The sequence below is a fragment of the Oryzias melastigma genome, linkage group LG10, assembly GCF_002922805.2.
Source record: "Oryzias melastigma strain HK-1 linkage group LG10, ASM292280v2, whole genome shotgun sequence".
Lineage (NCBI taxonomy): Eukaryota > Metazoa > Chordata > Actinopteri > Beloniformes > Adrianichthyidae > Oryzias > Oryzias melastigma.
Genome location: NC_050521.1, coordinates 19,696,903 through 19,712,728, shown reverse-complemented (window position 1 = coordinate 19,712,728; position 15,826 = coordinate 19,696,903). Strand labels below are relative to the sequence as shown.

At 39.1% G+C, this 15,826-nt stretch overlaps 1 protein-coding gene across 6 annotated transcripts in view; it reads right to left on the bottom strand.

The window, feature by feature from the left end:
• Nucleotides 1-15,826, bottom strand: part of ablim3 (actin binding LIM protein family, member 3) — a 51,679-nt gene that overhangs the window by 28,514 nt on the left and 7,339 nt on the right. For all 6 annotated transcript variants that reach the window (XM_036213802.1, XM_024283798.2, XM_024283799.2 and 3 more), the window contains exon 2: nucleotides 9,097-9,231. In XM_036213802.1, coding sequence (XP_036069695.1) covers nucleotides 9,097-9,231 — 135 coding nt within the window. The remainder of the gene's footprint in view (nucleotides 1-9,096; nucleotides 9,232-15,826) is intronic.

Below are 15,826 nucleotides of genomic sequence, written 5' to 3'. Positions count from 1 at the left end.
CTCGGTTGCCAGGAGGATGCAAACCTTCCACAGTTACCCTAGAGACAGCCAGGTCGCCATCTGAGTGATGGTGGGGTGGCACATTTGAAGATGCAGGGTTTTACCTGAATTCCATGAATATTAAATGTAGTCTCTAAATTTCAACTATATTAAAAAGGCTGAAAATGTGCTTTTTGTTCAAGCAAAACACAAAATATTCTTGCATATTATTAATATTCTACATTTTTTGCTCCTTGATCACATGGAACAAAAATGTAGAATATTTTTCATAGCTCATAAAGGGAAAAAATAATGGTAGATGGAGTCACAAAAAGGCAAAATAACAGAAAAAAACAGTACAGATCAAAAGTAGCACAAATCTAAAGAAAAGTGAATAACATATTGTTGGTAAAAATAGTTAAATGACCACTTAAAGATGCTAATCAGCTTTTCATAAGACAGGGAGCTAAAAAGGGGCAAAAAGCTTTGCCTCCTACTTGCCCCTTTAATTTTAAATTAGCATTAGCGTCATTATTGACAAATATTAAAAAAATATATCAACATAAGCTTCTTTTAGCATTATAGCACCTCAGCTACAAGACCTGCTGTTTTAATATTAATAATAGCAATGAGAAAAATATCTGAAATATATATTTTTAGATTTCTTTTTTTATTATTATTAATAGCGGCTTTCTAATCTGCTGTTATCATTTGCCCCTTTTCCAAAATCTTCTGTTCCCCTCCTGCCCACCCAGAGGATAAATTGGAATTGACCTTTTTCTGTTTTTTCTCAAACTTTTCTATTCTTTAAAGGATCATTTCAACAGGCTACTTGTTGACAGGCCTTTCATTTTTCAATATTTCCTATTGCCAATAACCAGTATTTTAAAATAACCCCCCCATACATGTTTGGTGCCAGCATGTTGGGTGGAGCTGGGATTGGTTCCAGGGTTTCTGCTGCTGCACAGCGGTTGCTTCAGAAGAAAGCTTCGAGTTGCAACCGCGCTACCAACATCGTTTGGCGCATGCATCCACAGAACACATAAAATGTGCACAGATGCTGCTAGAAAATATAGTTCTGCTAATTAGAAGCTTTCTCTTCAACATACACTGCTAAGAGCCAGATTCCAGTGAGTTAAGCTAAACATAGTAAGAACTAAAGCAGATCAAAGAGCCAGTATAATCTGTTTATTTATTTTAGGATCTTTTCTTTTAATGAACTCTAATGAGTGAAACTAACAGAAATTGCATCTCTACGTCTTATCATTTTCAAGGAGTAAGCATCTTGAAATCATAAATCTAGTGATTAGAGGTTAGGATGTAGGCAGCTGTGGTCATTAGCACGTCACTGATTAGGCGTCCACAGGGGTCCCGCCTGATTGGATATTTATCTCCATCCAACAGACGTGATGAAAAAAAAAAAATAACCCTTATCAAAGTTGGGCCAGGCCGGAACCCGCCTGCCACTCTCCTTCTGTCCTTTTGGTTTTGGAACCACTTCCACCTCTTTGTGGCTGTGATCACCACATCTCCACTTTATCCCACTTTCATGCCCACAGTTTCCATCGCTACAGTTCTGCACCTCCGTGCATTCAAGCTTTTCTTTTACACCGTTTCCCTTTCCTCCTCAGCTGCCCCAGGCTCTCTCTTGTGGGCCTAATGGACAGGCTTTGTACAGTAAGCAAAAGCAAAAATCTTTGGTTATCTTTCATATTTTGTTTATTTTTAAGTATTTTAAAAGAAAATCTGGTAAGGTGCAATAAATTACATCAAAGAAATCACTCGCCTATTTACCCCCGCAACTATTTAGCAAACAGTAAAAGCCCACTGACAGGGGAGAACACTTCAAGAGGAATTTGTGTGTTTTTTTCTGAGTAGTGCCAAATTGGGGGGTGGGGGATAAAATGGTCAGACAGGAAGGAAGTAAAGGCACAAAGGTCTGCAGCTCAAACAGACCTTTGTGAGCCAAAAAAAAAAAATAGTCAGCATTGTAACAGATCAACAGGAGTAAAGTACAAACAGAGCGCTCCCACAACTATTTAAAACTCCACACCATTTATTAGGAGCTGCTATGAGCTGAGGATTTAGAGGAGGATAAAGTGTTTGGCAAGTTCAGAACTGCTGAATGGAAAGGTGTTGATACTATGAATCATTAAGCTTCAATAGGATTAGTGTGAAACACCGAAACCCTCAATGAAAGAGAATCCTTGTTGATTTAATGTTTTAACTTTTCAACTTTTACATAATCATTTATGGCAGCAGTACTATGACAAAAAGAATGGAAACCATTTCAACCAGTTTGATGAAATTCCACAAACCTACCCACCTCCTGATTGATGGCCTTTGCTGGTTGCTTTTAGCTTTAATGCACCATGACTGCCATGCAAACAGGCCACCCAAAAACAACAAATGTTAAAAAAGAAACAGAAAAATGTTTTTTTGTTTAAATTCATAATATGCACAGTGTTTACTAATTTGTACAGAAAAATGTCTGTGCAGTGCACAAGGTCAGTAAGAAGCCAGTGCGCACTAAAATATCGATTCAGTGAAATATCGCAATACTTCATGTAGCGATACTTGTATCGATTTAAAAGGCTGCCAAGGCAATATTTAATTAGTTATAAGCAAACATGTGGTTCAGCATTTTACTTTTGTTTTTCACTTAAAACCCTGACTGCCAGTTGGCAGCACAGCACACTGAGCCTCTTTGAGGAGCTCTACAACGCACCAAAACAACAAAATCTCATGAGAACCATCTTGTGATAGATGTGAATCCGCAGTGAACTCTGAGCCTCGCAGTTGTTATTAAATAGTGGAATGAGACATGTACTACTCAGTTTTACCAAGGGATGATTCCCGAAAAAAGACTGATTCTGTGGTGATGAAATAAACAATTATAAACATTTACGACACACACAACATTTACGATAGGCTACTCCTGTCTACAACCCTCCACTGGCTCCGACAACCTGCAGCATCCATACAGGTCAACATGTGCATGTGATTAAGAAATAACTAGACATAACTAAGAACTCAAAAAAATCCTTCAAATTTGTACAATCATCTCCTCTTTGATGAGTAAGAAAAGGACATGTGAAGGTAGTGGGTCGGAAATCTGAGAAAGCATCTTGAACATGTGTTTTCTTGAAGACATGAATGCTTAGACTGTTATTTTTCAAGCTCATGACCACTTCTATGAACTACAAAAAAAAAAAAAGTAAGTAAAGAAAATAAAATAATGTGATTCCAAACCAAAAGATGTTTAGATTAGTCTCTAACCAAGACAAGAAAAAGTTTGTAGATGGTGACAAACTTTTGGCTAAAGAGGAAATAATAAAACATATGTGGAAAAAGCCAAGAACTGACCTTTAGGGTTTTGGAGATTTTTAGTCTAGACCAACGTGATGGACAGAATGAGCACAGCAGTGAGTCTGGCTAAGGAATAGAATGGATGGAAAGAACAATAACAACAGTAAAAAAATAAAAGACTGGAGCTGGGCAGCTTAGCAGAAAGAAGTCATGCATGAATGAATGAATCTCTTTTATTTTTGGCTGTTGTGGTTGGTAAAGACACAGCATTGCCCTGTGAAGCCCTGTCCTAACTCCAGATCACAGCCACTGCTTCAGCTTTTAACCCTTTGAGAGCTGTTGAAGAGGAAAAAAAAGCAAATGAGATCACTGACTTAAAAATATAATCACTCTGATCACTGGGATTTTAGTTAAAGCAGTGGAAATCGGAGTGTCTTAGCAAAAATGATACACTGACTTATAAGGTGGATGTGTTTGTTTGTCTCACACAACAGGAGTTGTCAGATAAAAATGCCTTTTAATCATTCAGCTTCTGCAAGCCTGGCTTTACAAATGTGCTCTACACTGTATGCTGATGCTCACTTTGTCACAATTGTACATGTATGAAGCTCATCGCAGACGTGGTGCCTCAAAGGGGACGCAAACAGAGAGATAATTCTTGTCATATCTCAAATCCAGAGGAGTCATCAGGGAAAAGCACAGTTTCCCACCGTGCACCCTTTTAGCTCCGCTGGAATCTCTCCCTAGCAACCACACATTGGTGTGGTGATTGGACCAGTGTACCAATGGTTGCTATAGCTACAGGAAGCTCCCCTTTGCTGTAACCCCCAATGTTCCTTTATGTGATTTGTTTTTTTTTTCTTTCTGGTTCTCCTAATAACCTTGCTTTCTTCAGCTCTTCTTCATTTCTGTCCATTTCTCTGTTTTCTTTTGTTCTTTCCAGGGGCCGCCTTGTCTTGAGAGGATGCCAGCGGCACAGACAGACAGAAAACTGCTGTTGGTAACAAAGATTTTGGGAATTCATAGATGATTTATCCAGAGGTGGAATTGGAATCAAACAGTTATGCAGAAAAAGATGCTGCAAATTTATAAGAGCACTGATGAGAATACATGCAAGAAACCTCTGCTCACTCCATGCCCTAAAGTAGACTTAACATTAAAAGAAAACAATCTGGTTAGTCTCCTGAAAATGACTAACTATAGGGAGCAAATCTTTAGCGGTTTCAACTGCTTGTGTATTTGTTTATCTTCTGTGTAGCACAAACAACTATTTAGACGTATGCCTGTGATTTAGGAGAAAATGAGCTTTATGCTCCATAAATAGAAGAATGTGTATTTGCTGGAATGTGAGAGTGGCAATTATGTTTTTGGAGGCTGGGTAAATGTGGTCACTATGTCACTTGGCCCATGCACTTGGGATGGTGGCGTTTGCTGCCACACCCGTGGCAAAATGACGGTCACACCCCGTGCAGTGCACAATTTACTCTCTTTTCCACGGTTGACGGAATTGTTGATTAAGTTTCCTTTTTTTTTATGTTTCTTTCCATTATTTTTTTATTAAATGCAGGTTAGATTTAAAATATGTACATTTGTTTAGCATTTGTGCAGAACATTATTGATTGTTTGTAGAATGCACATGTAGACACTTTAGAATAGTCTACACTCAGTTAAACAAATGCCACCTATTTTAAGTTTCCAGTGGTGGGGGGCTGCTGGTCACTGGAGGCTAACTTGTACCTTGTACAGAGACAAATGACTGTACATGACAGCTGGACTGAGACCCCCCCTCCCCCATGGAAAGTATCTGCTGGTTCAAAGAAGCTAAAATCTCATAGACTTCTTTAGTGAAAAAGACAGCTATTACTCAGTCATACATTTGTCAGAATAACCATTCTTGTTTTGCTATCTTTTTCTAACATGTTCTTACTAATCCAATTTGTTTTTCATTGTATTTTTAGTGCATGTTATTCAAGACATAAACTGATCAATTAGATCCTAGGGATATGGGTTTCCAAAAAGCTCACTCCTGATTGGTCAGATTCGTTGCCTTAGAAAAGTTGACGATTTTTTGTTTTTGATTCCGAAACAAAAAATTGCCTACTGATGATTTGTCCCTCCAACATGGCAACTGCATCCTACACATTCTCACTCCCAACTCGTCATTTATGGACGTATAGTTTCAGGCCCCCACTGTGTCCCTTTTTAAAGTTTTGGGTGTCCCCAACTCATCATTTTTTGACGTGCTGGCTGCCCGGTCCCAAACTCTCTGAACACAGTACCAGAAGCTGAACCGTTACTGAGTTAAAATTAGGATTAGAGTAAGAGTACCGGGGTTAGAATCAAGGTACCGGTTCGGGATCCCGGATTATTGGATGTATTTTTTCCCTGTCTGTGGCACGGTACCAAACGACCATCGGACCAGTATCGGTTTGCAGGCAAGAGGTTGGGGACCCTGAGTTAATGGGGACAGCCAGCACGTCAAAAACTGACTTGGAGGGGGCCCAAATCATACATGAATGACGTGTTGAGAGTGAGAATGTTTTGTCGTATCACAAAAAAATGGTGTATACTTGTATAGCGCTTTTCTACCTTCCTTGAACGCCCAAAGAGCTTTACAGTCACAGTCCCATTCACACACTGGTTGTGGCTCCAACCTTCCACCAGAGGCAATATGGGGTTCTGTGTCTTGCCCAAGGACACTTTGACACACGGGTGGGCAAGGTGGGAATTGAACCTGCAATCATCTGATCAATAGTCAACCGCCCTACCACTGCACCACGGCTGAACTGAACTGAACTGACTTGATTTAATTGGAACAGGAAGTGGTCCATTTTTTATTGTCATGTCACACTCAGTCGGTCCAATTTTCTTAAACGATAAATAACCTTGGGTCGTGCCACGTGTTGAGGGGCATACAAGCCAGGCACTTGTGAAGGCACCATCTAAATCTATTTCTCACTGAAAGACCAATCTTGTGTTTATGTTTTTTCTGTAGTCTTGTTAAATGTTTTTGACTTCCCGAATCAGCCATCATATATGGTCCCTCAGTGCAACTTCCTGTTAGGACATATTATTGTAAAAAACTAAGTCTTTTTTTTGGGGGATGATTTTCTGTTGTTCTCATCTGGCCGCTTGGTCTCTTATATAAATACAACACTACGTGTCCATTCTCAGCAGTCAGTGGTAACCTGGATCCAAATCATCAACACCACCAGGTTCCTCTATTTGTTCAAAGTCAAAGTATTACTGTGTGGGTTGACTTCTGTCTTCAGCCTTTTCTACATGTTACTTAAGAGCTGATTACATGCTGCCTCTTCATGTTACAATCTGCGGTGGTGATGGGTTCAAATGAGAGGCTAAATGCACATGATTAGTTATCTGCTCCTCCTCTGATAGATGCATGAGCGAGGAATTATGATAATGTAGCAGACAGAGAGGCAGCACTATAGGCCCACGGAGGGAAGATGAAATTATGGCTGTGTATATTTTTACATGCCGACAATAGAGGTGAAAGTGATCTCATGTGACTGTTCAGTCCATTTAAGACTAAACGGTCACAGTCTTTCCAGGAGAGGACAGTCAGTCCTTTTGGTTTAAATTGATTCTGGAATAAATGTTAGAAAGAAAGCAAGAAGCAGAAGAAAAGGGATGAATTATATTATGTTATTTCAATGATCTTGTAGTGTAAATAAAGCTGAATGATGATGTGAAGCACTAAAACTGGTCAATAGTTGAATATGTTTGTGTAAAAAAGAATACAGTCAAAAACTAAAAAAAAATTTTCTAAAAAACATTTTTTTTTCTTGCTTGAATGGCATGCATCAAAAAAGAAAACAAAATAAAATAAAAAATGGACAGAGGATGTTATGAGAGACTCCAGTTCAGTCTGTAAAGGCAACAAATTAAGCCAACAAACTCTGATAATAGAGAGTTGATTAGACTTAGAGTTGATGAAGTTCAAAAGAACATGCAACATGTTTGTGAATGTGTTTGTGGCACCCTAAACAATAACGCTTTAGAAAACTGCTGGCTGTGCAAAAGCCTGTTCTGGACTGTATGTGGCAGTCTCATAGCACAATAACACCCAATCATTGCTTCTGGGATGACAAAACCTCCCTGATGGATGAATTGACAGAGTTGTGTGGCAGCTTCACTGACGTGATAAGATCAATGACATTTTCCCATAGCTGTACTTTTTAGGTTGTTTTTTTTTTTTGAGTGATAAAAGAATCAAAGACTAAAACTGAAATTACACTAAACGATGATGTAATGTTGAGGCAAAACAAACAGCCTCCCCATCCCCCCTTTTCTTCTCTGTTTCAGTGCTCCCCCTATTTCTCAGAGGTACCGAACGGAGCCGTTTGATTGGTTAATTCCACCTTAGAGATGCTGAGAATATCCACCAACCAGGGCCCAGGTGTCCCTTCACATAGTTACCACAGCAACCACTCACAACCACAGAGAGCGTGCACACATCTGATGATGTGCACACTCAAGGGCATCAGTTCATGATTGTATGGTGTGACTGAAAGCTGGAGTTTTCAGCAATGTACAGTTTACAGGCCACGTTTCGGCGTTGTGGGTAAAACCTTTCTGAAGTCTAAAGCAATGTAACTTAAAATTAACATTTCATTTAACTTAAAGTAATGAAATGTCTAGAAAAAATGAAAGACGTATAATTATAATCTGAAAAATAAAAGCTTTAGAATGCAGACTTATGCAAATATGTTTGGTTATGACTGTTGACTTTACTTGCACAACTCAGCAAACATTAACACCTGGCAAGCTTTGAAATATTATTTTGACACTAAGCGCAGGTGCTTTAAGTTGGAAAGTAGCATGACAAATTGCATACTTCTCCTCCTTTTGATTACTAGTTCCAACTTGCTCCAGATACCTTACTTTCACAAGAACATTGGTCTTCATTTTTTTTTTTGTCTGGAGATGCACATTGATGACAGAACAAAACATTGTTTTGCAAAGGGAAAGATCCAAAACGATTTTCTAAAAATGCTCAATGTAATTTTAACTATATAACAATACTTGCATTTGTTAAACTGCATTTACTTCCAAGTTCATCATATTTTTCCCTATCTACTTCTCTGCACCTATTATAGTTGTCAATAAAGTTCCTACAAAACACAAATGGTTAGCTAACTGAGCTTTACCATGTTGTGAGTGGTCCTGGCTAATCCCGCCCTGCTGAGTGGGTGATTATGTCACTGCTGAATCTATTATAGGTTACTGATGCTCACACGTAGCACTTGAAAGCTAATAAAGTCAATCTCATTAGCCAGCTGCTTCAACTGAAGGAAAATCCTTTCCAAGATGCAAGAACAACAAGCTACGTTAGCAGGAGTCGGTGAACCCTACAGTCAACTCTGATCCGTTTCAATTCCCACTGCGGGAAAACAGAAACTCTCAGTCTAAGTAATAGGAAACTGAGGATTACTATGGTTTACAACAGTCTGTGCCCATTTGGACACACTGTTGTGAACTCTGGTGCAGTTTACTACAGTGTGGATTCTCAGGAGTCTAAAAAGACAAAGAAATTTGGAAAATTGGTAAAACTCGCTTTGCAGGGAGATTAAAGCTCTATGAATATGCAACAGTTAAGAGGACTGCCAAGATTTTCTTCTCAGTTTTTTTGTTTTTCAGGTTAAAGCTTGTTGAAAGTTACTCTGCTGCCAAAGGAGCAGCTGTTGTGGTTGTGTGATGAAGTGTTAGACTTGTTTTGAACTACTCCAACATAGCCCAACAGATCATGCTTCCTGGCATTGATTCTGGGGGGTAACCTCATTTTCTTACCAGTGCAGGTGAAACACTTCACATGAAAGTGAGTTTCTTGGACCCGGACCACCTCTCCTTTGCAAACCTCACGACATCGTTGGCATCGAATTGGTCCAGAGCGCTTCTCAGTGCCTGTTGAGCTTTGTTGATAAGCTGCAGAACACAGAAATGAACAAAAGAGCATTTAATTTATGGACAAGTATAAGTGATATTTTTTCTAACAAGATGAAGCAGTGTCCAAGAGAACAAAATCCAAATATGATATGATTTTTTTTTGTTAATGTATTTACTTAAAAATTGAAAAATAAATTTGAATAAGGTTCACCAGAGGTCAGTCTCCAATTCAGACTTGCCCGTGGAAGTACACTTACTTTCAAGAAATGGGACAATGCCTTAGGATGTTGACCCCAAATTATGACTCATTAGGCTGCTCTGATCTTTACGCTTTATTAACCAAATTCTGCTTAGGCCGGTCTGCATAGGTCGGAGTAAGGTTCAGTAACATAATACTCCTCTGGTGCAGCTGCTAAATGCCCCTGAGGTGATATTCTTCAAAGCAATTACATGATGCCTACTGTATTTTATGCATAATAGGGCATACTTAAAAGCCTTAATTTATTTGAAAAACAACAGTGCGCCTTATAGGTCGGTGCATCTCAAATATGGATTAATTCTGGTTGTCCTAACTAATGTCGAAGCGATTTTGAGAGATAGACGCTCTAAAAATGTTTATTGGGGGGTTTCGTGAATTTGCGGACATTGCTAACCTGTAGCAATGCTGGACTGTTTTTTTTTCTTTATTTTTTTTCTTTATTTTTTATTTTTTTTTAACGTTACCAACATTGTTAGGAGTTAGTCTAGCCCCAGTAACATTTATTTTAGCAGTATCACTTTGTTTTTACGTGTCGAAAACAAGCTTGCGAGTGCAGTTATTGTGAATACGCTAACCAACGTGTAGGACGTTACAAAAAAGTTCTAGGCGATGTCTGAATTCCTCTTCTACTCACTAGTGCGTTCGCCATTTTGTAATGCTGTCCAAATCTACAATTCCAAAATTAAGTGCCCTAGAAATTTCCCAGAAGTTGTTGTGAAAAATAGACCTCAATGCATTGCACTTGAGTAATAAAAAAAAAAAAGCGTCTTTAAGTTTAATTTTTTAAGAAGCAATCCACATTTTCATCATCCGAACACAGTTGAGTCACAAATTGATGCCATAAAATCTTCGTATTGATTAGATTTCGACTTTGTGAAATCGGTGATGTCATATCTAGCGTTTAAAAAAAAAAAGAAAAGTAGTGAGCACTGTGCCCGAATTGCTTTTAAAATCCAGGGCAGTAGATATAGTCCCATACTATATAGTTTTTTAGTATTTAGGGATTATGGTGGGAATTTGGACATACCCCTAGAACAGGGGTCTGCAACCTGCAGCTCCAGAGCCACATGTGGCTCTTTTATCTCTCCATGGTGGCTCCTTGGCCAAACATAAAATAAGTCAGGGAGACTGCTGACCCAGCCATGTCGACTGTCTGAGTCAGCAGCTCCCTGCTAAGGTCTGCATAACCAAAACTACCTAAAGAAAACAAATAAATAAAGCCCGCAAACTAAGACTACCAAGGTCCAACCGCAAACTAAAATAACAAAATCCAGCAGTGTAAGACTAAAAATAAAATAAAAATAAAATAGATTTTTTTTTAAGTAAGGGTTACTTAATTAGCATTTATTTAATTTAGGTTAGTTACATTTATTAAAAAAACAAAAATAAAAACACATTTGAGAGATGCTAGTTTCTTTTTAGATTGTTGCCTTTGTTCATGCCAAAAAAAGACAAAATTCACATTTATTATTAAAAAAAAGAAGGTCATGAATGCAAACCCAAATTTCATAAAGGCTAAAGTAAGACTATGTAGCTCCTTCGAGCTTTTGATCTGTAGAAAACGAGCCAAAATGGCTATTTTATTGTTAAAGGTTGCTGACCCCTGCTGTAGAGTTACTGTTACAAAGTCTAACTGACTGATGGACTTATCTCTCTTTTGTCTTGCTTAATGTGCCTTATAGCACAGTGGGCTATATGACAAGTTCAAAAATAGTCCATTCATAGACAGTGCACCCTGTTGATCAGAAAATATTATAATTGTTCTTAATAGCTCAGAGTGAATGCTACATAAACCAAGGGAGAAACTGAACTAGGTGGTCAATTGCGCTGCAGCGTGGTTTGTTTGTAGAGTGCAGTCTGATTGTACAGCAGACTACAGCCTGCATTGTCCACATAAAAAGATGAGTGTAATTCTGTCAACACTTCTTCTAAAGCTGTGAGGTCTGACACCTATAAATTGGGTAAGCTCCAGCCTGTCTCTCCTACACTCTCAATTTTTCACACACTCATACCTCATGACGTACACAACAGACATCGCAGAGCGACTTGAGGAAGCGGATGGATCCTCTTACCTCATTATGCATTAGTTTACACGTCTGACTCCAGCAAAGCAGATAGTTATTTCACACAGTCAGGAAAGATTGCTCTCCCATCCTGCCTGCCCCAACGGCACTTAAATTACTGGTGTCATAAAATAGGAAAAAGGTCATAGTGATTTTTTAACTAAATTATAAATGAGCAATAAAAACAATGTGAAAATAAACCTCTGAGGCTATTGGAGTCTGTTTCCTGCTCTGACCTATAAACAGATTTTTTATTTTGAAAGCCTTACAATACAGACTCTGTGCCAGAACAGCTGGGCTCATTCTCGTATTTATCTCCATCTTCCATAAGGAACATGAGTGGTCCAAGTGTCTGGTGATGGGGATTAATGGCGGCGAATCCAGCTGGCCTGACAACTTGAATAACTCACTGCAGGGCTTTGCTACTCCAGTAAGAGCAGAACCAGCAGCCAGCATATCAGAACAACAAAGCAGCTGGTTTCATCTGAGGAATCCCAAAGGCCCTGCATCACTTAGAAAGTCTATAAGCCGTGTGTATCATGAAGCACGAGGGCTCACTGTGTTCTCTGACTTTGGGAAGAGTATAGTCTAAAACAAGGGCAACAATTATTTCTATTTTGTCTCTGCTTCATGCTTGTTTGTGTTTTTCTAAATGCCCAGATGACAAAGAAAAGATGATGGGAGCAGGAGATCATAAGGCTAAAAAGCATTCTGCATTATTCCACATGAGCGTCACACAATATGTGTGAGACATTAGTTTTATGGTTGTAAAGGGATGATTTTTTTTTTTAATGCATTCTGTCCAACAGATGAGCAAACACATAAGAGCTGAAGGCCTCTTGTGTTCGACATATTTTACAATGGGAATCTTTTGATACACAAGGTGTATATTTCTATAAAACCCTTTTGTAGTTTAGGCTAAACTTTATTTAGAGGGAGGATCATAAAGCAACAAGTTGCCCGTAGTTTATTATCATTAATGTCAGGTGTAGTCGTTAGTCTAAAAAGGGCGAGGCCTGTCCAAACTCTTGTTACAAACATACTTGTTGGCTCAAAAAACTTAACATACAAACATGTCAACATGTACATAATGCAACTACAGTTCACATACAGCATATTATTCTTTCACCCCTACTATTGTGCAAAGGTAAGGTGATATCTGTGCTCTCAGGTGAGTGTTCATGTTCTGCTGAGGTGGGTGATGGAATGCAAAAAAAGATGGCGAGTGCCTGGTCACTCCAACACCAAAACTCCCGCTGAGGTACCTGTGGTAGCCAGGGCCCCCCAACACCCACACAGTATAGCAGGTAGAGGAATTTTCTGTGTGGCTTACAAGCAATCAGGTCAGCCACCTAGACCAGGGCCAGCAGACAGCAGACCCCAATGCCAGAGAGCAGGGAGGCACAGGAGTAGAGAGAACGTAAGCTCCAGTCTAGTCAAAAGAATAGCCAACCGTGCCGCGCCAGGGGGCCCAACCCTTGTAGAACCCCCCCCCAAGCCCCAGATCAGGAGTCCAGAAGAAGTTGGGGTCCCCGAAAAGCATTGTAAACATAGCCCGACCAGGCTCATCCAGCAAGGACTAGAACCCGCACCACAGGGACACGGACACGCCCAGCCTCAGATGTGATGGAATCGAGGGGGCTGATTTAAAACCACTTTATTCGCTACCATCTTGGTCCCATCTTAATAAACCCATAGCTTCCCCAAAACAGACAACAAGTGGAACAAAACAAGCCCGAAACACATCCGTGACAGAAATTATATCTAAGCAAAGGGAACATAGATGTTTTTGAAACCAGATTTTAAAAGTCTGTTTATAAAGTTGCGTCCTTACATTGTAGTGAAAGGTGACTGACTGTCTTACTCATCAAGCCTCCTAGAGGTAACTTGGTGAACGAAGGTGGCTCCAGATACATTGATAACAGAAATATTTATGATTTGAAAAGAAAATTTTGCAAAGTTGTATCATTTTTTTCTTCAATGAGGAAAGAATAGAGAAAAGAATGAAGGGAGATGGCCCTGCTTGAAGTTCCAATTGGGACCTTTCTGTGTGAGGATTGCATGTTGTCATTGTGTATAGGTGGGTTTTCTCCAGGTATTTTGGCTTCCTCCCGCTGTTCAAAAACATGGTTGGGAGATTAATTGGTAACTCTAAATTGCCTCTGCATGGATGGATGGATGAAAAATGTAAACATTGAATTCAGTGACCATGTAAGTGTTTAGCTGGCTCTTCTATTGAATTGAATCCAAATCTTGAATATTACGTATCTATGTTAAGAAATAGTCACTTGGTGGTGAGATACCTCTTTGGGCATTAATTTTACCCATGTATGTTTCAGATTTTTAATTGTTTTGCCTTTATATAAATATACAGTTAATTCTGAAAATAGCACAAGCAGAAAAAATACTTTTTGATCAGACCCTCGGAGTAACATGGAATTCCACCAAAGACACATTAGCAAAAGCTAAGTTACACTGCATCCAGGCTGCATCTCTGCACATTCCGAGATTCATAGTTGAGCCATTTTTCCCGAGAACCGTTTAAACTCCACAAACCAAAGCCGAGTAAACTGGCAGCTGTCTTCCACACTGATAGAATCGATAAGTCTTGTCTCTTTTCGTTTGGCAGTTTCAGAGCGTCAGTCTTAAATATAGAGATTGGTGAACATTTCTTAAAGGTTGTTCACTGGGTCCAAACTCATTACACCAAGGGTAAAGCTGTACTCAAGTGGATGTTTCTGTCACTTTTAATCCCAGACAAAATAGTGATGTAAACATAAATTTGATTTGTTTTTGTTATAATACTAAAGTTAAGGGCAGTCAGTGTGATACATTTACAGGGAAGTGGTCTGGTGTAACTGTTATTTATTATCCCTTTAGTGTGAGAAATGGATGTAGAAATGAGGGCATAAATTCACAGATGTATGAGAAAGTATTTGCACCACGTAGGTTGTTTATTTTCCTGTTCAAGACAGGAGTGTGAGCACAAGAAGTAGGCAAGAATGATCATTTCCCGCTCGCCGTCTCCCACACTTAACATCTCAGTTCGTTCATTGTTTCACACACAATGCTGGCAGGACCGCTGAGACCCATTAACCTGCCTGATGAGCGCCAGACACAGCTCTAAATGAAACTTTCTCGAAAGCTTATGTTTCTGTTTTAAAGACTAAAATTAAAACATTGATCCAAACATGCTTTAAATGATAAGATTAGCATTTTTTGAGAAAGCAGCCTTTTGTGGATTTTTCGAAATAACACCAGTTTATATTTAAGTCCCACTCCAATAATCTTTTAATCTAAGTGTTTCTTTTAATCATAAGTATGCCCTTTTTAGTCAAAACCAAAAAAATCTGTTGCTTTCTAGGGCATAGTTTCTGCAGAGCGGAGTGGGTCTTTAAACTTTTAAATATAGGATGGAAAGTAAAACATATCTAAGTAATGATTTAAGGTTGAAACTGAGTTTCCAAATGTTTCTGAGGCCCAAAAATAGGAAAAATGGGAGAAAATGGGCAGATCACTCAAGAAAATCTCACTAATCCAGAACACAAACTGCATTTGTTCACTTTTAATAACTTGGGCATAAACATCAAAAAGTACAAAGTTAAATTAAAGATCATACATTATTTAATCAAACTTAGTTGTCTTAATATTGAGTTTGTTGCAAGAGAATGCCACAAAAGCAAATAAAAGAAAGAATCCAAAGAGCATAATCAGCTTATAGGAGATGATGCATTATGTAACTAAATGTGCCTGTGTTTTCCCTCTAAGACGAGACAAAGCTCTGGTGTGTCCAAACCCATTACAGAGATCCTAAAAATCCCACCACATCCGCCTACGCTGAGGTGTTGAGTCATCCCTCTAATGATAGCCACCAGACTACAGGTGTAATCCACAGAGTCCACATCAGTACGGAGAGCCTCAAGGGAGCGGTGCCAGCGGCAATCAGGTGTGATAGCCACGCCGCTCTGCGCTGCGGTCAGAGAGGCCAGCAGCTTCCCCGGGGACTGGCACTATTTCTGCCCTTCCCCTGACAGCTCGGAGGAACAACACGCCTGGAGTGCAGCCAAAATGGAATCCTGGGTGGTGATGAGTCCAAATCATGAGGAGTGGAGGAGTACCACAGAATTTCTGCATTTTGATTTGTAAAAATCTTAAAATGCTAAATTGTTTTTTTTTTCTGTTTCTCTTATAAATTATCTAAAATATACCAAAACTTTTTTTCCTAAAGTTTCCTACTGACTGATTGTTTTAGAACCAATACATTTGTTTCAAAGTGACTTATTTCATTTTTGAGATGAGGCAGATGCAGATG